At 40.2% G+C, this 18,334-nt stretch overlaps 1 protein-coding gene across 1 annotated transcript in view; it reads right to left on the bottom strand.

Annotated features, from left to right (window-relative positions):
• LOC124153377 (ras-related protein Rab-38-like) overlaps positions 1 to 17,702 on the bottom strand; it is an 89,737-nt gene extending 72,035 nt beyond the window's left edge. The window contains exon 1 of the mRNA XM_046526491.1: positions 17,298 to 17,702. Within this exon, the coding sequence (XP_046382447.1) occupies positions 17,298 to 17,457 (160 nt within the window). The 5' untranslated portion in view covers positions 17,458 to 17,702. The remainder of the gene's footprint in view (positions 1 to 17,297) is intronic.
• Positions 17,703 to 18,334: the final 632 nt, after the last annotated feature.

The following is an 18,334-nucleotide window of genomic DNA, read 5'->3' as shown; positions in this document are numbered from 1 at the left end:
GTAAATTCACAACGGTCCTTATGGATAAAATAGCATAGACCTTGCATTAGTAGACAGAGCATGACGTCATAAAGAGGAAGAAGGGAAGTGTCACGTACTAAGTGTCATATCTCCCATTCGTGCATTGTGCAGAGCGGGCAATACGAATAACCTTACTGCGACGGGTTCAGTTGGAGTAGAGTCACGGCAAAAGAGGTGCTTCGTTTGCGATCTCAACAGACCCATTTTAAAGCCAATTCAAGGTTTTGAGCGGCGCCACCTTTTAGTTACCCAACACGCTGTATCAAGCTCAGACTGCATGTATACAAGAGCGCTCAATATTGCAGAGTAAACAAAAAAACCCGAGGCCAACATTTAAATGCAAACTTCAGCATCATAATAGGAAGTGGAAAAGGTGACAGTTGTAATGCTTACACAAATAGATTTTATTAAAATACTGACACTTCTCCTTCGTCGCGATTAAATTTCATAGACATAAAATATCCTATCGAAATAAACGACGTGAAAATAAACGCTACAGGCGTATTCTGCCAATCAGACCCAGCACGTCGGGTATTGCCATACTTATATCAAGTTGATTTAACCTGCTTTGTATTATATGAATCATAATAAAAATAATGACAATAAAAATAATAATATTGACAATGTTACATGACTCTTATTCCTAACTCTGAGGAAGGAGGTAGTGCCACCGGTAATTTTAATTTGAGTGAGTCTCTCTTATTTGTTGTTTTCTATGCTGTGTCTTACCCAACCTGGCTTATATTTGTGTCAAATATCTCATCGAGGAACATCTTGAAGCTGCAGCATTAGTAAACGCCAATTAATAAATTATAATGAATGGGAAAATGGTGATGAAATCAACCTACTCGTAAAAGAGTTCCAATTTCAGCATTGCACATGACGGAATAATATTGACGCTTCTTTCGGGCGAGTCATCATCCCAAGCCAGAGCAGAAGTCTCTCCAGCAAGGCCGAAATGCCAAATCGCGCCTCAAGGACAAGGTGGCATCGCCCTCAGAGCCGCACTAATTCGATCACACGGTGCTCACGTACAGGCCGTGAGTCGAGCGAGACTCTTCACGTCGCGAATCTGATCTGCGGAAGGGGAAGGGAGTCGGTCAGGTGAGCGTGAGTCTATCGTCACCAGGCGCTGCTGACCTCGAGAGGAGAGAAACGCCTCGGTTGTCGTTATGACACCCAAAACACACGCGAACGAAACTGGGATGAGGGCATGAGACACGGTCGAAGAGAGAATCACGGAGAGGAAGGAATCAAAGGAAGACGTGTCGAAAACATTTGAGCATCCACGAACTCAAAACGAGTAATTATCACAGAGTTTAAAACTAGAAGCACAGTGTTCTGAAATCCTCCGATCCATCCGAAACCGATGCTCCAACCTCGACTACCAAAAGTAACCTTGGCACAGTGGTCCGAAATCGGAAACATGAAAAGCTGTGGATAATTTCATGTGATACAGCAGCCTTACTTAATTTTGATTGTCCGTTCCTGTCCACTCTGGTTCCTGATGATTTTATCATTTTTTTATCCACATCTTTAGTGAGGTGGTGAAATTTTTCTCCATAGCCTCACTCTCGTAACTCTTTCGGAGTGGTTCTTGGGGAAAATACTTAGAGGAGGCAGAATATACACCTGCCATTTCTAAGAACATAATCTTTCTGCGATGGGCAAATAAATACTTTAAAAATCGTCTCCTTCCTTCCGTATATTTAACATCAAATCCAACTATAACAACAAATATGGCAGCGATGCTCCGACCACGGCTACCAAAATAAACCTTCGCGAAGGTTACCTTTTCAAAGGATTTATTTATCCATCGCAGAGAATGGCAGGTGTATATTCTGCCTCTTCTTAGTATTTTGCCGAAGAGCCACTCCGAAAGAGTTACGAGAGTGAGGCTATGGAGAACAATTTCTCCACCTCACTACAGATGTGGAAAAAAAATGTTAAAATCATCAGGAACTAGAGTGGACAGGAACGGACATTCAGAATTAAGTAAGGCACCTGTATCGCATGAAATTCTCGACAGCTTTTAATGTTTGGGTAGGAGAGGAGCACGGGATTGATGGGAGGGAGAAAGTCTTGCGAATGAGATACTAAACGAAGAGCCCAATCCTTCCAATTTCTCTCGCAACCGTTCTCCCAACATTGCAGCAGCTAGATTCAAGGCCGAGGCTTCGAATTATGACTCGAAATCGATCCTCGAGGCATCCGATCCATTATCTCTCGATTTCTCAATTCGTCGACACGATTAGAAACGGCGCTGACCACAAAACTCGATCACTTCACAAAAAAACCATGGGGTGTAATGAAAAAGGATTAAGTACCAGTACTAATTGCTGATCTTTCTCCTTAACAGCACATTTAAATGACGTAATTGGCCTAAATAATGTCTTAATTATGATAGGAACGCGCATCGAACTATGATGACTATCAGGCACCACAAAAAATGAGTACTCATACTTTCGCCTCCCGAAACTCCGAAACAAATACCCCATAATCTACACGCAGAGATAAGTAACCTTTTTTGCTGAGAGACGTATAGAGTATGCTCATAAAGTTAGCAAGAGTATAGTAATGATATCGTAGATATTTATCTACAGGCCCTAGGAGGTTGCTACACAATGAATTTTCAATCGCATTAAATACAACTAAGAGATCAGATAAAATGAAACAATTTCTTCATAATAAATAAAATCCTTGGATCCTATCGCGATGGAGTGGAATTTTCCGTTTTGAAATAAACACTCGCAATTCTCCTCCGCATATTTGGAAGATTTGACTTAATATATGACTTTATCTTCGAAAATTACCTTTAAAAGAGGCTCTACTAAATATGTGAGCATTGCAAGCACTTATACTCATATATTTTCTTGAAAATGTCTATCAAAAGCGATTCTGATCATCTGTAATATGCTGGTTCTATATTCTTTTCTGTATTCTGTAAACTGTATTCAGTAATGAGAAATAATGTTTATATATTTTATCCACAATCCCATGTTAGCAAATAGAAAAAATATATAGCACAGAACTTAAAGCGCCATTATGATTTTTTTACACGGGCACGTTGATATCGTACCTAGAACATATCTATAAATTAAATGTAAGTTCACGAAAAAATGTTAAATAACAGAGTATACTTCACATCAAGCATATTTCCATGATGGTAGGAGCGTAGCAGAGAAGTCGAGAGCGGAAGTATTAGAAATGTGGTGTTACTGATTAATGATGAATTGACCGAGTAAGTAATGAGGAATTGCTATGAACATAGGGAGAAACGAGATGCCTTCTAAACCCCCAAAAAGAAAACAGAAAAACTTACTCGGCAACATCACGAGGCATGATGGCCTGATGAATACAATCGTCGCAATGCAAATGGACGGGAAAAAAGTCAAAGGTAGGCCCCAATGGAGTTGCAGTGGACAACTATCATGGATGTAAAAGAGAAGAAATACGAAAATATGAAAAGTTTAGCAGATAGGAGAGCGAAATGGAATTCTGCGTCAAACCAATCTTCGGTTTTGACGACTAATGATGAGTGTAGATAGGTGAAAATAGCACTTTCGTTTTAATTCTATAGCACTTCCAATTACAGTTTAAAGCATTTAGTAGCATCTATTTTTTTCTTTGTTTTCATAATGTAGCAATTGTAATTGACGGCATAGTGTGATAAAACGCAGTTATTTGAAAAAAAATACGGAATAGTTTAAATAATAATGGGGTATAACAATAATAAATTAAGGAATGAGACATAAAGTAAATAATTAAAAATGGTATTAGTAGCCTGAATATTATTTGCACTAAGTATTTGAACATCAACATTGAACAAGTTTCAAAACTTTCTTCCTTCCACCGGTTGCGTCTGTCAGTCACAACTACATTGTACTTGCTGAAAAACCTCTTTGCATCCACGATGTTAACTGGTGTCCAGATCGTGTGGAGTGCAGCATCATCAAACTCAGTTTTTTTCTAGGCAGATGGCAAGAAATATTCGCTTGACATCGCAGAGGCAACCAGGGTTCTCTCTCAACCCCTCTTGTAGCTACCGATGGAAATACATGCAACCATCTATGAAGCAGTAAGGCCCAACGTTCAGTGGCGCAGCGAGGGGCAGGCTCGGCACTAAATTTACGAATGTTGCCATAGGAAAGGAAAATTTGCGGTTTAAATATCATGAAGTCCTGTCATCGCACCTATGTCGCATTTATCCACGTCTATCGCATCAATATCGCATCTGTCGCATAAGCGATTTTCACGTATCACTAGGGATGGTCGGATCGGATACCTCGGATCCAAATATCCGCGGGTATTGCCCTTCATCGGATACATCGGATCCAAAGTCGCGGAAGACATCATATCTGGATCCGATATTTTAAATAATAGCTTCAGTGCATCATGCCCCATAAGGGTGGAAAGAGTTCCGATTCTCTCTTCGAATGTGCCGTCGCATGCGATTCTTGTCCAACGCCACTGGTCAGTGGTTTATCCGAAGAATTTTCCTATTTTCATTTCCAAACCCAGGTGTAACAGTTTAGGTTCTGAGCATGTAAAGATGTTTAAAAAAACAACTTGAAAGCCTATAAAAATGATTTTTAATTTATTAAAATATCAAAATGTGTATGAAAATCTAAAAAGCATTCCTTCGATTGTACGTACCCAGAATAAACTTGAATAATTACTTCGTTTAATAGCAGGAATTTGAAAATGCATTTGGATCCGAAAATATCGGACCCGAAAGATCCGGCTCCGAAAAAATCCTGGATCCGTCCATCCCTACGTATCTATAAAGGTACGTTTTCATGAACGCGTTTCAGGCGAACCGACGCGAAAGCGAAATTTTCAGCCAATCAGAAGCCCGGATTTCTTCGTGTGATATCGCGTACGTTCGCCTAGCTTCGCGTCTCCCGAGATGAAATATGTTCAACTTTCGACGCGTGGGACGCGTAGAATCTCAAACATGGCCGACCAGCGAGGTTTCGTTGATGAAGTTATCATTTCGGAAATCCGGGTAATTTGGTAGAAATGATTTTGTTTTTATTATTTGTGATGGCGATAAAGTTTTAGTTTTATTTACGTTCATTTTTCTGTTTATTTCTGCTTTACATTGCAATGTTATCCGTAAGCCGGTGCATCAAAGACAATGATTGAACAGCGTATTATCATGGATATTAAAGCTGTTAGGAGATGTTTGTGTATTACGACACATAAAAACCTTAATTGGAGGTATTCTTGAGGCATAATCATTCGCGATCATGTTGAATGACGTGATTAAAGTCGTCATACTAGACGCAATCCATGCTAAGGATATCACCCAGCACGTTAAAATCACCTCTAGATCGATGTAAAAAGCGTACAAACAAAGTTTTCTTGCGCATATGCACTAGATATGGATATGGAGTAACTACTTAGTACAATTGTGTGCATCAAGTATTACTCTTAAGCTTACAAAGGGAAAGTTTAATCACATCTTATTCACATTTCAACGCAAAGGTTAATTATGAACATTAATAAAATATTAGTGTGTTTGTGTGGGCATTTGTTATGGCAACCGGTGTAGCCCAGAGGTTAGCGCCCAACGCTACCATGCGGAGGGCCCACGTTCGATGCTGCTAGCAGGAGTTTTTTTTTTTTTACTTTTTTATGTATATTTTTGGCATAAACTTACGTTTAACTATTAATTTTGTGATTTTAAATCATAAGAGTGTTTTCTGGATTGAAAATATTTCACATGTGCACGCTACGTATGTTTTATTATCTTTTGATTTTGATAGTTTTTATCGAACTGCTGTGGCCATTTCGGTATCAATTACCAAACCTGTTTGATATAATTTATCAAATTGGATTGGTAATTGTTACTAAATTTTTCAATGAGCCATATGACGACCGAAAATTTTGATAAATTTCATCAGAATTCGATAGTTCTAACTAAACCATTTCTGGGGACATTCTTAAGTAATTAAAAAATGACTCGCGGTCGTTAAGCCTCATCTCTTAGAGGAGATGATGGTAGTCTCCCTGCCTTCTGCGTTCCTCAAATATTGGGCGAACCACCACCTTTTTCTTGCATATCGCCGTCTTCTTAGTAAATCAAGGCCCAATAAGGCATTAAACCTCCATTCCATTTGTACAGGATTCAATGGCAGTACTGGATCCATTTCTTCCCTTCAAATATGTTCGCAGAAATACACTCCAACTCATATATCTGAAAGTTAGTTTGCAACATTCACACACGGTCGTGTCGTTTCTTTTTTTTATAATTTCTTCTTTGCCGTAGATGTCGCGCAAGCACATCCTACGCGCAGGTTCGCTTTCGCTTGCATGTGAACGGTTCACGCGAATACGTGACGCGTATCGTCGCGCGCGTGCGCCTCTGACGCGTCTATGAAAACGTACCTTAATGATGAGGTAATAAGTGCATTCTGTGAAAAAGTAACGATGTGCATGTAAAAATTGCCTAAAGCGTAGTCGCTTACGGTAAGTTACTGTAAATTACACCCCGTCACTGGCTTCTAGCAAAGGGACATTTAAAATCTCCGATTGTGAGTACGGTATTGAGTAGAATTGTCGCCAGGCGACCACCAGGCGATTACAAACGTCTTGAGCCACATGGCGTGTCACGCTAATCCCATGGATTGAGAGAGAGTCGCAGCCCATGTTTCCCAACCAGCCACCTTTGTCATGGGAAGTCCAACATTCCCGTGACCTGGCGTTTAAAGCCAATCTTGCATTGTAACATATGTACGCGGCACTTCTGCTGACGATAGTTGTCTTTAACTCTATTTACAAATGAGTCACCATTACGCGAGTCTAGCAAAATGCTTTGATGCTATAAATATACCTAGATTAAAAAATCGACTTCCAGGAATGAATCCAAATATTCGGCCAAAGAGAGGGGAAAAACAACGAGGATATGGATAAAATGTTTTTTCCACAAGCAGTAAGACGCCATGACAGTTACCCAACTTACATGACCGACGCTGGGATTCTCTCTACCGATAGACAGTCCAGAGCAAGGGCGTTACAAGGATTTGAAATTATTATTAAACAAACGAAGTCACGATGTCTCACATGTTGACAATCCGAATATCCAAGCGCGATGGAGTGGAATTTTTCTGTATTAAAATAGACACTTACAATTTTCCACGATTATAAACTTTATTACGACCTGCATTTCAATGTTACCACATCACCTTCGCTTTCAACTTGAAGATGATGTAGTAACATTGAATCCTAAGTCGCAATAAATTTTATGATCGTGGAAAATTGCGAGTATTTATTTCAGTATCTCACGTGTTTGATTTGCATCTCACTCACTAACTGGTTCAAACTTAAGGCTGGTGTCGATAGGTGAGGGTAGAGCTCACTCCAGCCTAAGTCACAAACATGGACACGCACACATTCAGGGGGATGAGTTCCTTTTCCTGGGCCCCCTCGTAGGATGCTTCACACTGAGTGTCTCCACATCTAAAGGCTTTACCCACTAATCGAGTAGCCGAACAGTTTACACACTAGGCAACCCTAATTTACACCCATTGACGGCAAATTCTGTCAGTTTCCTTAAAGTCAGTGTTTTTTAACTCCAACTTGAACCCCTAAAGGATTTAGTGAAAAATTGATTTTGAAATGTACGTAAGTACGTCAAAATAAAATGAAATGGGTAATATTTGATAAAAGGTGGCGCTTCATGGAAAAGCATACTTAACTCAATGATAAAAAGCGCGGTCATTAAATGGTCATAGCGGACTGTTATCATTCTGTAAACAGCTCTGAAAGCATTCTTGCTGCCCATCCCCTCCAGACCACTTGCTCAGGAGTATAACATGACCGATGATATCCTTGATAAAAAGGCTTTGAGCAGAGCTTTAAAACAAGGCATTTCTTCTACGGTAATTGAAATTTAACGGCTCTTAGCTATAAGTGTACATTTATAAGACGTGGGTGCTGATTCTACTTTTATATACACTAAGTACACGTTAAAAGATTGACTGACAGGAAAAAATGAAATCAGAGGAGCATCAAGCCAATATTTTGATTTTTGTTCGGAGATAAATATAACGATTTAATTTTTGGGTGCTGGAAACCAATAATACTAAAAAGGCAACAGTGTCCGCTGTTTCTCCTCATGATATGAAATTGGGAACATCATTTGAAAGTCACGACCTATGATACAGTACTAACTCTATGGGTTATTTACGCATTCTAATAAGGGTATCCGAAATAAGGGAGAATTCCTATCAGTTCAATCAATCAATCAATCAGTGCACCATAGAATCCACAACTGTATCAAACTTAGGTAACGTAGGATAAAGAGTAAAAATAGATGAATGTGCTTTATACGTCTTGAAAAAATATACGCCATGTATTCTTATAAATTATTCGGACATATTTTCAACAAGGTATCATTACGTCGAACCAGTGGCGGCTCGTGAGTCAAATGCTGAAAGGGGCAGACTCCACCGGGGGGGTCAAAGTTTTTGAATATTTTGTGTATTTTAGTGAGTTTTTTAAGGCAATCTAGAGACCACTAATTCACAAAACAATCACCGACACTAAAACACTAACAATCACTAATTCGATTAACTGAACTATAACTAGGCCTATTTACATTAAAACAATTTACACATAATAAGTCAACTGGTCACCAAAACAAGTATTCTGTAACACCAAGATTATACAGCCGCCGGGCGGCGCGGCGATGTCAACTCACTACGTACGTCGCTCTGCGCATGCTCGGGCCACTCTCCATGCATGCATAACTGCATGGCGATGGATTGGGACATTCTGGCCAGCGCCTCACGGCTACAAATGCGAACTTCTCGCGATATTTTTGCGTGTTTTTCCTATATTTTTGATGCATGCGATTGATAAAATACTTTGGTTAATTAGATGCATAATTATAATTGAAAGGGTATTTTTATTTCCTTTTTCAAATCTTTGGGAGGTCCGAGAGTCCTTATGGGCAAGCCGCCACTGCATTGAACGCCAAATTATTATTCGTTGAAAATATTTTTTTCGGGACGAGTTTGATTACGCGGGGCGCATGTGAAACAGCATGGCGAAGAATTCGCGCGTGATGCAAACCTCGTGACTGCACACTTACGAAAAAGTAGGGAGGGCAAGCAGCGGGAGGGGGGGAGGGAGAAGAGGAGGATGGATTCCCCTCGCGTGTGGAGTGTGCCCAAAGCAAACAAGACAATCGTGGCACACTCATAAACGCTTCCGTTCTCCCATCCATCTAAGCTGTTAACCTCCTCACGCCATCTTAGATCATTTGACATGGCATGCATCAATAGGGTGGTTTCCTTTTATTTTTTTATTGCCTAAATCGAAAGATTATTACTCCTGGAGTACGTATTTCACGCTTTTAGATTTTTTAATGACGACATCTATTTTTCGCGATTAAATGAAAAGTGAAAAATTTCAAGCGCGCGAAAACGCGACGGCTAAGTAGGAATGATGGGAAAAGTCCTTGTGACGTATTTCTAGTTCCAGCTGTCGGCGTGTGAGGTGACCTTGGGGCGAGGCTTGAGCGCTGATAAGACGTAGGCTGCTAGCAGGTAGCGCTTGGCTTAAATAAGGATTATTATTCCCCTATCAAACGAAGGAAACTTTCCGAACTTTGGTCATTTTAATGTGTGATTATTAGGTGATGTTTCCCTGAGCTCTGTGCCTCATGCATGCATTAGTAATCTCAGACGATGTAAAACTCCTATCTACTCGTATAGAAACTAGGTCCCTGAGACGTCACGTGGAGTGGAATCGCATAAGCGCCAATCTGGCCTTTTTCAAATGAGGTTAAAATTAACCGTTGACATTTGCCTAAACTGGGATTTCTAAAACCAAATAATTTGTATATTATGAATACACTACTGGTGGGTAAGGAATCGCAATCAATCACATTCGTTTTCTTTGATGAAGGAAACTACCTTATTGGCATGCAGGTCGTGCCAAAAGGGCTCTTTTAAATGCAGTTTCCAACAAGCTGCCTGTTTGACAACATATAACAGGACATAACATATAACAACGGGAAATAACCGGTCAAGCTAATCGTAAAATGAGTTTCGCTAAAAGAATATGAGGAAAGTGCGACGAAAAAGTGATAGAAATTAGCTACTTTTCCCTCGTTAGACCCCATTTAGAATACGCTGCCAGTGTTTGGGACCCTCATGAAATAGGCTTAATAACAAGGTTAGAACGCGTGGAAAGAAGAGCTGCCAGATTTGAGAAAGGTCGTTACGATAGTCTTGTTAGAACAACTGACCTCATAGATAAACTTGGATGGGAATCTCTGTCAGACCGTAGATTGAAAAATAGACTAAACCTTTTAGATAAATTCAAGAGCAGTGTCTTTTCAAACGAAGTTAGCCATATCTTGCGGACGCCAACATACTTCGGAAGATCAGATCATATAATAAAATAAGAGAGATAGTTTGTAGAACAGACCGATTCAGAATGTCTTTTTTTCCACGATAAATAAGAGATTATAACGAAAGCGATAGAAATCATAAATAGATTGCATGATTTGTAGTGTAGCCTACTACCCTATGTAAAACTTAATGCATGTTCCTTAATTTCTTTATTATTTCTAACAGGATATGGTAGCATAATTTGTTAGAATGCGTGACGTTTTGTGGACCGTGTGGTGTGCATGTGGGAATCCAATTGCATGCTGGTGATTGATCACCCCCTGCCAAACACCCTAGAGGTGTCTTGCAGGGTATAATGTAGATTTAGATGTCGCTGCTTAATAAACACCGCCCCCTTTCTCTTTGAAAAATGCCCTAAAGAGTTACCTTCTCCTGAACTCTTAGTATTCTGTAAACGATTTCCTGAAAAATTTGGATGCCTAATATATAAAATGAATTTAGTATTTCATGAATTTATTATGTGTGTTATCCTATGCTGGTTTTTGTTTATTTGCTATTTATTACTACGCTTTTACGGAAAGTCGGACAGAGAGAAAAAGTTAAACTCTGTCACGAGACTTATTAAGATGTATCCCAAGGCCGTGGCTTTAAAAGTTTTCGGGGTGGTTTCTTGGAGGGGGAAATATATTTCGGGTGGGGAGGGGTCATTTGGAGTGCACATACACCTAAAACTGTATCTCCCATAACACTTCGAAAAGAGGGGTGGGTTTGAACTCTACGCCATCTTAGACCGCTTAACATGGAATGCATCAGTTGGCATGAAGGTCGTGTCAAATTGGCCCTTTTAAAGCAGCTCCTGCAGTTTCCAACAATCTGTCTGTTGTGGTTACACTTTTCCCGGGATTCCCACCGGGTGAATGTTTTTTTTTTTTTTTTTTTTTTTTTTTTTTTTTTTTTTTCGTTATAAAAATATTAACCCGGTGGGAATCCCGAGAAAAGTTTACCCACAATATTCGCCGGGAAAGCAAAAAATCATATTTCACAAATCTGTCTGTTTTATAAAAAAACACTGCCCCAACTCCCCCCTCATCATCATCACAGGCTCAGCAATCCTAAGATTGGTTTGACGCAGCTCTCCACTCAGTTCTCCTATCAGCTTATCTTTTCACACCTTCTTATTTCTCCTCTTTCACATCCTTCTTTGCCCGTTCCACATATTTTATTCGATGTCTTCCTTTTCCGTTCTTGCCATCTATTTGTCGCTCGACGATTTTCTTCATCAGGCCATCATGTCTCAAGATATGTCCTGTAAGGTTGTTCCGTCTTCTTGTTAGGGTTTTCATGAGGCTTCTCTCCTCTCCTACTCTTCTTAGGACTTCCTCATTTCTAACTCGGTCGATCCATTTGATCGGTCGACTCATCATTCTTCTGTAGCACCACATTTGGAAAGCCAGTATCCTTGATTTCTCCGCGGCTGTCATTTTCCATATCTCACTTCCATAGCGAAGCATACTCCAAATGTAAGTTGTGATAACTGTTTCCTCACTTCTATGTTCTCTCCCCCATATGGCCTATATCAATCTCAATGTCAAATAGTGGAAGCCTATCGTCCAGATATAATCTAGGAGCATATATGTTTGAGATCGCCCAGTTTGATAGCCTCGGCGTTCGGCGAAAACCACCCGGCAAGCTTCCACAGAAGTATGAACAGAGGCCCTGCCGCAAAAGGCCCCTAGGACCCTAATGGCAGAAACTCGGCCTCAGGAACTCGAAAATTTATAATATAATTCAAATAAACAAATTTTATTCATGATAAATTATTCCGTAACGCCGAATAACACTTGAAAGCTACGCAAGGTCCTATGCAGACTCGATATATTTCCCAAATTAGGGTTTAGTGCAAATGCAAATAGAAGTGGAAATCTAGAGAAATAGCAACTGGCTTATTTCTTATAATGATCCTTGCCTGTCTACCACCCAAGAATTGAACCTCATGGTACACAATTTACCGTGAAATCCCGCGCTATTGAATTTATTTTAGAAGTGTAAGTTAAAGAGGACTCCAAGGATTAATGTTATTTTAAACATCTCCACCAACGCAAAATTTATGAAATACATTCCAAAGAAAGTTTATTGCTTTCATTGTGTGTTACGTAGATTTAAGAGTCATAAATCCCTAAAATTACCAAATAAAAAATAGGTGTTCCATAAATCCCTAAATTCCATAAAATTCAATTTCCATGAATTCCTATCGCGTTCTAATTAGAAGCTTTGAATCATATGAAGACGCATTCGCTCCAATTATTCTAGAGCGCTACATTCCAAATTGAGCAAAATTAATAAGCAAAACATTATATTAAATGCAAGGTTTCCATTTTTAATTTCCAACCATTGCTCGTAGATAATTCATTTCACCTTTGCAATTAGACACGAGTGCAGTTCGCAATCAACTGCGTGAGGCTTTCTCCTTCTGGAAACACGATTTCCATTGCATTTTGTACATTTTCTCACGTTGAGTAAATGTTTCTAGTTCGCTTCAAGAGTATGAAATCTTACCAGCCTCTTACAAACCCGATAGTGGGAATGAATCAGTGACGAAACATCCTTATCATCAGCGAATCACAATGAAATGGCTCAGTTTACCGGGCGACCGATGTCTGTGATAAACGCACCTCCCTCCGAAAGAAATTCCAACACGAAGACGCTGACAGCTACTAGAGACATGGGCATTCTCGAAGCTTCCATCACAGCCACTGGGTCCATTGCTGTGTCAACGATAATTAATAATGGCACACCAGGAAGATGAACTGTGGAACACAGATCGCGCCATTTTATTTTGGTCATATTAATTTTTTTCAGACTATTAAAAACGAAAACAAAAGCGAAATCAAGAATCTAATCTGAAATTTCCCTTAAAATCGAGATATTGAATTGGGATTTTGCTAAAGGGCAATCCAAGGTAATAAATTGACACACATACAGCAAGTTATCCTCCGAGTATTCGAAATGCAGGTTTATAAAAGAAAAAAATGCACGTATGCAGAAAGTGGTTAAGAGGTGCGAAATGAAGTTTACTGCAAGTGCTAGCGACTTAGCCTTAACCTTTGACTAAAAGAATCAAATATATCCTAAAGGTGCGCGGACAACTCTAGTGTGATTTGCTACACCAGAAAAAATCAACTTTGAAGTAGAATACCTGAACTGTTCATCAGTAATGTTGCATATCCCATTCAATTCAAAGATTGCTATTCCAACTATATTGGACAGACATCGCATAAAATAGAATCTACTCAAAAATCATGCGTAAAGTATGAAAATCAAAGTTCCATTGCAGACCACGAATATAATAGTATTAAAACTTTTTGTTTTGAGGAAACCAAAATTACCGAAATGGAAGACAGTACGAATAAAGAATATGCAAAAGAAATCATAGGCATTATTAAGGACCCAAATTCCGAAAAATAACAAGAGACACATATACAATAGGTACACTAAGCAATACATATGCTACTGTTATTTGATTAAATTTGTTACCAATTTATTTTCCATCATTTTTGCATATTGTTTGCGCAAAATTTTTTATATTTTTTGTTTTACGTTCGGATATTTTATACGCCACAATCTTGGCTACTAAAGCGTACAAATGCTGACATTTTGTTTCCATAGATGCCGCTGACAATTTAAAAAAGAATGCTTCTGTTCCTCTTATCATGTGAATAAGCATATGGTTAGTGTGTTCTTTTAGGCATTTATAAATACATTTAAAACTAACTGTGTGTGTGCCATGCTGTTTAAAACACTGTAATTTTTATGTTTTTGCTTTTGTCGTTATTTTTGATTTATCAGCCCAGACGAAGCCTTAAAAATGATGTAAAACGTTGTCCTGTAGAGTTTTTTTTTAGTTTTGACCAATACCTCAATAAATTCACAAAATGAATATGAATGGACTTTTACCTCATTCAGTATCAATTTAAGACGTCTTGGAGGCCTAAAGAAATCTGAGGGGGTGCTGGAAGTAGTTTCAATTCTTCTCTGGGCGCATAACCTGATACACCGGAAAATAAACCTATGATTGCCACGAATGATAATTGGCAAACTATCCATAACCGATGACGCACAGCGCCATCGGTTAGATAACTATCAGAGCGTAGGATAATAGGGACGAAACGATTTTTTTACGCTCACAGTGCTGTTCCCCCACATCTTGCATAATACAATTGAAATCATTCGTCAAAGTCATTAAATGATTTACTTCGAATGACCGATGACATCCTTCCATCTAAGTTAAGGCTTTCGTTCAACATACAGATTTTTCTGGACACATACGATGGGGCCAATGATGAAGGCATCGCTCGACACAAAGCATCGAATATTGATCGCATCAGAGGAAGGCCTACATCCTCCAGTTGGCAATGAAAACACGACAAGGCTATCTGAAAACCTCAGATAACAATCTTCCTCACGAGCTAGCGTCATATCCAGCAAACATGCGAGATAAATCGGCAGTAGTGCACGCCGGGACTCCAGCGAGTGCATTCTTTCCGATTGGGCAGAGCAACAATGTCACCTAGACCGAAAACTCTCCATAAACCAATCACTTGACACGGTCATTTCCGGGAAAGGAGGGATTGTCGAATGCGCCTTAGCGAAAAAAAATTCTTCAAGAGGGACTTAACATTCCTTAGACCATATATGAGGGAGTGGTAGCCTGGAAGCCAATGCCTATACCTATACTCGGACCGCAGTTCAAACCCGGATGAAGCCTCTGAACAATCCCCAATAAAAATCCTCGCGGTATATATTCCCAAGTCAAACTTCGCGCTAAATCGTTAAATCAGGAAACGCCAGGAGTCGAAAACCGGGCGGGCTCTACATTAACCTACCACACTACCTTTCAGGTTAATTGAGTGAGTGAAGGATGATCTTCATCATAGGTCAACAATTTAGAGATAAGACTTTGAAAAATCCACGTGATTTGTTTATCCGGTCGAGGCTTAAACGTATAACACCACCATTAAGTAGAAATACAAGGTAATAAACATACCGGTATGTACTGGTAAATTCCACCGGGTCTCGCCTGAAGCAATGTCTTTCGAGGGTAGGTTTGACAAGGCTCTCCACTCCGCTCTCACAACAGCTAACCTTTCCATACTTTAGTATTTATTCTCTTCATATCCTGAGCGACGGAAAATACTATCATACTTTGAACGTAGGTAAGCTAAATGGTTTTCATGGTGTTTGCGATAAATATTTTGTCGAAAACAACATCATATAATTACCGATTTGATTTTTACTCACTTCAAATGAAATTTTTATGATGGTGGGGGGTAAAGTAGATCAAAAATGAAACCGAACGCTTTGATTTCGAACAAGCTGAAATGCCTTATTTTAATCACAATTCTACTTTATAGTTCATGCTTACACTTTCTTGTTACAGGCCTTATCATTCGCGCATATATTGCAAACCAATCTTCAATATTCCTTCCGTCAAAACTCGAGCATAAAGACGGGTCGCGATGGAGCAAGCTCCAGCTGAAGAGGTTTTAATTTTCTCCAATCATGCGTCGTCCCGTGCCCCCGGATAATCACTTAGCGTCACTAATCACGCACGTGCAATACGTGACGACGAAGTATACCATCACGCAGCTTGATGTGTATCTTCCTGGTCGCACTTCACGAGGCAGAAGTAAACACAGCACCGAAATCAATTTCAGCTGACCACTCAGTCCTTGATGGAACCAAAACGGAACGAAACAGCCGTTAAACGATGCCGGAAAAAGTTTCAAACGCACTGTATAGATAAACAATTAATGAAAAGCCTTCAAAGAGGTCTTACTAGCCACATAGGTATTCAAAATCTACTTGTTTAACTCGATTCGCAATGAAACTTCCCGAGATATTACGATCAGAAAATTCTAATTTTAATGGTAAATAATGAGCACGAAAATGACTCAGAAAATCTAGTAAAATATTAAGATGTCAATACTTGTTTGGCACGGATGAGTAAAATAATTCCTTGCTGGAAGGAGTAACAGGAAAATATTCTATTTTTTCATATATCTCAACACCTATCTTATTTGTGGTTCATTTAAAAGAGACATATTTTCTCATGTCGACTCATAGAGTAATCTGGTGAAAATTCTAATATTTATGGGTATGAATGGAAAATCAATGTGTGTAAGTTAATATCGCCCTAGTTTGTTCAAATCTGGTGCACACTTTATTTTAGGATCAGTAATAAATTCGGCAGTTAGCCTTTCGCTTGGCTCAACATAGAGAAATAGAGAAACAGTATAAAACTCCAACTTCCTGATGTAATTGGGAGCGAAATGTTCACGTTGAGATTGAGAAAATTCGCCGGAGTATGAATTTTGAATTTCGTTTTCGAATGAGAGGGTTTGAGGCGGGCTGTCGCCGATCATGCTGGTCGAATGGAGGTCACGTGCGTGTCCAATTCGCGCCCCTATGCCTCACCCTCCCAGTCCCCCTCCCCCCCCCCCCCCGCTCAACGTAAACAAAAGAAAAACTTGTTGAGCTACGCACACTGACAAGGCGGAGTCTAGCGAGCGCTATCACCGCGGCAACGAGAACCCAAACATAAACACAACAAACACTTAAGGCGCTCGGAAGCCGTGCAGAAAGGAAGTAAAACATTATGAACACGGAAAATAGACGATCATCGAAAAAATCACAAAAACCACGAATTTTACGTCATCGTCAAGCGCACCGTCGGTCTCTGGAGCAAGTGGGTACAAAGATTGTGAAACACATTACTCTCTCCTGATCTGATCATGATTGAAACTGTGTTAACAATTGGATGCTCGTCATTGACTCACCGCACAATGTTCGCGCTCGCAAAATTGAACTGCTCGTCATCTATGTACGCGTTTAACCAAAAAAAGCACTGACCGACTCCATAGTCTCCGATGACGAGGAATTTGAAGAGGAGCTCCTTGGTGGGAGCAGGTTCCGGGCACGGTGAAACATCTATCCTGGGCAGCAAAGGATTCGAGCCGACGACGTAGCCGTAGCCATTGCCCGCCACCGCCTCATCCACCTCGGACGGCATGACCAACTGAAAAATCCACTTCTGCACACCACAGTCAAACAAAATCCGCACCGGGCGCAGCTGTTAGCTGCCGCCTCCCTGGACACTCCACGGCAACGACGCCGCGTTCAACGTCGGTCGCTGGTTCTCCGTTCGCCGACCGTGCCTTATCGACGCAACACTCCACTTTCTCCTGATCGCACCTCCGCCGCAGAGGAAGCAGGTCCGCGGACTGAGTTCAGAGCGGCTCTCCCCAACCTGGCTTCGCCGTTAGCCGACGGGAGAGAGACACGCTAGGTCACGTGACCAAGCCCCCCCCTCCCTTTCCTTAAACCCCTCCCCCCTCTCACCCTCCACCCACGCGAATAAGGCCCGTGAGCGGAGGAATCACGTATTGTCTCCGTTGATCGAAAGATTCCCCTTCCCCCTCGCGTTTCACTTTATCTCAATCCGTTCCCACGATATCGGTTCAACGCGAATCTATCGCCAGTATTCCTCTTAATGAACCATATTATCGCGTGAAGTGTTCTCGGGATCGCCACCGGGTCGGGAACTGCGTTACTGCCGACGAACGGTAGTCCGAAATCGAAAAAAGCCGAATTACAGTCCAAAATAGCGTTTTTTTTTAGGTAGAGACTTGAAACTTGGCTTATATTCTCAAAAACAAATTGAAGATCATGAAACAATAAGTTATTTTTCATAGATCTCATCCGTTGCTATGATACAGAGGGCCAAACATGACCAAATTTCATAAAACACGCCCGATCTCGTTTTTCTTCGAAAAACTTAGAAGTTAAGCTGCTGGTAGAGTTTTGGAGGGATTTTAATGAAGTGAAAGACATTATATTCCAATAATACGATACTTTATCTACATTTACCATTATTTTTTAATATTTTG

Source organism: Ischnura elegans, chromosome 2, assembly GCF_921293095.1.
Source record: "Ischnura elegans chromosome 2, ioIscEleg1.1, whole genome shotgun sequence".
Classification (NCBI taxonomy): domain Eukaryota; kingdom Metazoa; phylum Arthropoda; class Insecta; order Odonata; family Coenagrionidae; genus Ischnura; species Ischnura elegans.
This window is presented reverse-complemented; position numbering and strand designations above follow the sequence as displayed.